The sequence below is a fragment of the Zingiber officinale genome, chromosome 8A, assembly GCF_018446385.1.
Source record: "Zingiber officinale cultivar Zhangliang chromosome 8A, Zo_v1.1, whole genome shotgun sequence".
Lineage (NCBI taxonomy): Eukaryota > Viridiplantae > Streptophyta > Magnoliopsida > Zingiberales > Zingiberaceae > Zingiber > Zingiber officinale.
Genome location: NC_056000.1, coordinates 60,068,333 through 60,072,779, shown reverse-complemented (window position 1 = coordinate 60,072,779; position 4,447 = coordinate 60,068,333). Strand labels below are relative to the sequence as shown.

Sequence of the window (4,447 nt, the reverse complement as noted above, 5' to 3'; positions counted from 1 at the left end):
CACCCTCAACACTCAAGATAGGATTTCCAGGAGCTATATAAAGGCCCCTGAAGGTAGGAAATTATCGATTCAACTCTGTACTCAATTCTTAACAATTTCTGTGCTTTCTTAGTGTGTAAAAAGGCTTCTCCGCCTACAGTGAAGGAGATTCATAGTGCGCTTTTTCAACCGCCTTGGATTAACAACCTTCTTGGTTGTAACCAAGTCAACTCACTGAGTCTTCCTGCTTTTCTTTATTTTATTTTCTTATTATTATTGTTGCTATTATTCTTGAGTTGAAAGTTTTGAGGAGGGTATTCTTATTTTGCAGGTAATTCACCCCTCCCCTCTTGACGGCCCAGCTACACCAACATTAAGCTCCACAAAATGAAAAATAAAGAAACAAAATAAGAAATGCAATCTCTTGTGGTTCCTCCCAAGGAGTGCTCATTTTATGTCCTTAGCTCGACCCTTGACACGACTCAACTTAGAGCCTTAGCCTTGAAAGGGAGATGCTCCCCTCCCCTCCACTACTAACTGTGCCAGCATCCTCCATCAACTGAGTCTTCAATGGTATGGAGGGATGGTGAAGCATAACAAAATGATTTCCAACCAACACCAAGTCTTTCCGCCCCGGACTAACTATTATGTCTAGGGGTTGAGTCAGATGATGTAGAGATCTTTCTTGCTTTTCTTCTCCAAATCTGTGATCATCTTCAATAAGAATCCAAATATTTGAAGGAGAGTTTGAAGTTACTTCAAAAGTTGGATATGGTAAGGCTAGGGATAAATTAAAAATCAGCTCTTCCTTGCCAACTTTCAATGATAACTTGTGATTCTTCACGTCTATATTAGCTCTAGCTATGGCAAGAAAGGCCTTCGTGGAATAATGGTGATTTTTGGGTCCTCTTCCATGTCTAGGACCACAAAATCTGTAGGGATAATAAAATTTCCTATCTCTACCTTCACATCCTCAACTATGCCTAGTGGATATCTAGTTGAAGTGCAATAGCGGTCAACTTCAGATCACCTAAACTCAGCTTCTTACAAATTGAATGGGGCATGAGACTGACACTAGCTCCCATATCACAAAAGACTTTGTCGATAATAATATCTTTAATTTTGCATGGTATTGACAATTACCTGGATCTTGGAGCTTAGGAGGTAATGTGTTAAGAAGTAATGCACTTACCCCCTCAGTTAAAGCAACCGTCTCAAACCCTTCCTTCTTTTATTAGAAATTATATTCTTCACGAACTTGGCGAATTTAGGCATCTAATGCAGAGCGTCCAACAATTGTATGTCAATACAAATCTCTTTGATCTTCTCAAGAAATTTTTCAAACTCTGCATCCTTTTGTGCTCTGAGCAATCTTTGAGGCAACAGAACTATCTAAATTTTACTTACAGGTGAGAGCTCTCTAACCTCCTCGGTAATCTCTTCTTCCTTTTTCTCTTGCTCTGGAACGAAGGAAGAAGTAGATGGCTCTTCACTATAGTCAATTCCATCTCTAACTATAGCGGTCACTTGGGGGATGCCCAAGGTCCATCCGCTTCTTAGCTCAGTCGCCTCGCAATGCTCCACGGGATTTAATTCAAGTTTACTAGGGAAATTGCCTTGTACTCTTGAGGAAGAAGAACTAGCTATTTGAGCTACTTGATTTTCAAGCATCTTAATATGTTGTCCAGATTGGCCATTCCTGCATTAATCTGCTTTTCTGAGTTGTCCAATCGAATATTCAATTGCTTGATATCTGACTTCATCTCATTCTGATTAGCTAGAATCTCCTTGAGTAACTTCTCAAATCAGCTTGGTTGTGGATTTGATTGTTGGCCAAATTGCTTCCCAAAGTCTTGATTATTCTTGTATGAGAAATTGGGATGATTTGTCCACCCTGGGTTGTAAGTATTAGAGTAAAGGTTATTTTGCCTCTAGTTGTAATTACCAATAGCATCGCATTGTTCCACTTGGGATAATTTCATACTGATAGCTCCCAGAGGACAAGCATCTTTAAGGTGTTTTGAGGCTCCATATACTTCACAAGATATAGAAATTGCATTTACAAGGTATGTATTCAAATTTTCAAACTGCTTAGATAAAAAATCAAGTTTTACAATAATCAAATCAAGGGCATCCACATTGTATTTTTCTAGTATTTTGATCACTCCTAAGCTCCTTTCTGAGGTCCATTGGTGATGATTCTGAGCCACACTTTAAATGATGTCTTCTACTTCATCAAGTCCTTTGTTCATCAATGTGTCTCCTGCAGTAGAATCCAAGAAAACCTTTGACTGATAATTAATTCCATTGTAGAAAGTGTGAATCACAAGTCATTTTTCTAATCCGTAAGGTGGGCAGTCTCTCAACATTACTTTAAATCTATCCCAATCTTCGTAGAGGGATTCAGAGTTTGTCTGCTTGAAACTCACAATAAGATTTCGAAGGTGTGCTATCTTGCTCGGTGGGAAGAATTTGTCCAAGAAAACTTGCTCACATTGGGCCCAAGAGGTGATTCTATTTGGAGGCAAGGAATTCAGCCATGTTTTTGCTCTGTCACTCAAAGAAAATCCAAATAATAATAATTTTATAGCTTCTAGAGGAACTCCATTGATATGCATGGTGCTGCATAGTTCATTGAAATTATCAAAGTGATGATTTGAATCCTCCATTGGACCACCGCCATATTGATATTGCTGAACCATGGAAATAAAAGTTGGCTTCAACTCAAATTAATTTACCTCAATTGTAGATCTAGAGATACTAAATCTTGACCCTCTTATATAAGACACTGCATTATCCTTCATCATACCAAGTGTCTATAGCTTGATGTAAATCTATACCATAAATTAGTTTTTAAAAAAATCAAGACAATGGTTCCATACAAGTAAATAATAACTAAATCAAACCTCTTTCCAAATTAGAATTCATGTAGCCAATAAATGATTCGTCCAAACAAAAAAGTTAATATATAACGTTATGAAGAGAGGGAAAAAAGATGAAATAAGACTCCACATGATAATTTACCATGCATTATCAAAGAAAACAAATTTTTAGCATTTATATTCTTCAACAAATAAAGCCAAATATTTTGAGGTCTTTGTATTCCAAGTCTTGATTACAATTTTTCAAAAACACATAATAATTAATTAATAAGATCCTAACCATCTATATATTCTGCATCAATTTTTAAATGAAGGCATCATTCAATGTCATCTCTAGCGGGCCATTTCTATTCACATTAATAGCCTTCCAAAAGATCAATCATGTACTACTGTAGCATGTATTTGAGTATCGTTCAGAATTTAAACAGAGTATATGATTCAAAACACACTAGGGGATGAGCAAAACAACAAGTATTACTCATGATCCAAAGAATTAATATTGACAATTTGTCTGACAATGCGACAACATGTAATCTGTACTTAAAAACAAGAAGATACGATGAAGCAATGGACAATTAATCTTATGGACAAATTAAGCTAATGCTGACCGAACCACTATCAACTGTGATAAACCATGAACTCTAATGCAGAACCCAAAAGCCACCGCTAGCTAGCTGGATTAATTACTATATATACTATTGCAGTTGGAGGTCAAAGAGGGTTCCCATGTGTTCTGGACGATGGATGAGTTGTGGATTCACACGAGAGGCGATTTGGTAGAACACCTGCCATGTTAATAAGCTATCGGAGCCGGACTGATGTCGAGAGCCCACTGCTCGCTCAACTCGGACGGTAGAGGCCACCCGCTCCAATCCTCCGTGAAGCCCAGGACAATGCTTGCAAAGGTGCTTCACATCGAACACCCTTTTGCCGAAAAAGAAGTGAACGAGGTGCAAGAACTCACGAACGGTCATTGGTAATTTGCAGTCGCATGTCAGCATCTTCACTAGGAAGGCGAAGTCATAGGCGCCTTGGAAGGTAACCCAGGAGACGGGAGAAAAATGGCCAAAGGAAAGCAAGCCGGAGGTGGCCAAGTGCTGGGCGAATCTGCAAGAGTCGATGCCCCATACTTGATTCTTTTGGAAGTCGATGCCATTAGCCTTGAGCAGTTCGACGGAGGAAGGGGCGTAACGGTCGCGGCTGATGTCGAAGTCGCGGAAATTAAATTCCCACACGTAACGCACACAAGTGCCGTCGCTGTAGATGGCACATGGGAGGTTGCCGGCGGCGTCGGAGAGGGTGAGACCGACCTGGACGATGCGGAGGGCCTCGACGTTGGCGCGGATCAATTCGTAGCGCTGGGGGAGGGTGAGGGTGCAGTAGGGATTTTTGGAAGCGACGACGACCCCAGGATACTCGGTGTCCAATGCGACGAAGGGGTGGAACGGGACGGCGGAGCGGATAAGGGCGAACTCCTCGTCGAGGTTATGAGCCCACACGGAGCGAACCTCGACTCTGCTGGCGCTGGTGCTGGCGGCGGAAGAGGAAATTAGCATATCGTTATTGTTGACGACTGCAACAGCCAT

General features: G+C 40.5%; 1 protein-coding gene across 1 annotated transcript; it reads right to left on the bottom strand.

Annotated features, from left to right (window-relative positions):
• Positions 1-3,556: 3,556 nt before the first annotated feature.
• LOC122010876 (probable CCR4-associated factor 1 homolog 11) lies at positions 3,557-4,447 on the bottom strand. The gene has a single exon (XM_042567344.1). It carries the CDS (start codon positions 4,445-4,447, stop codon positions 3,557-3,559), a length of 891 nt encoding a protein of 296 aa, XP_042423278.1.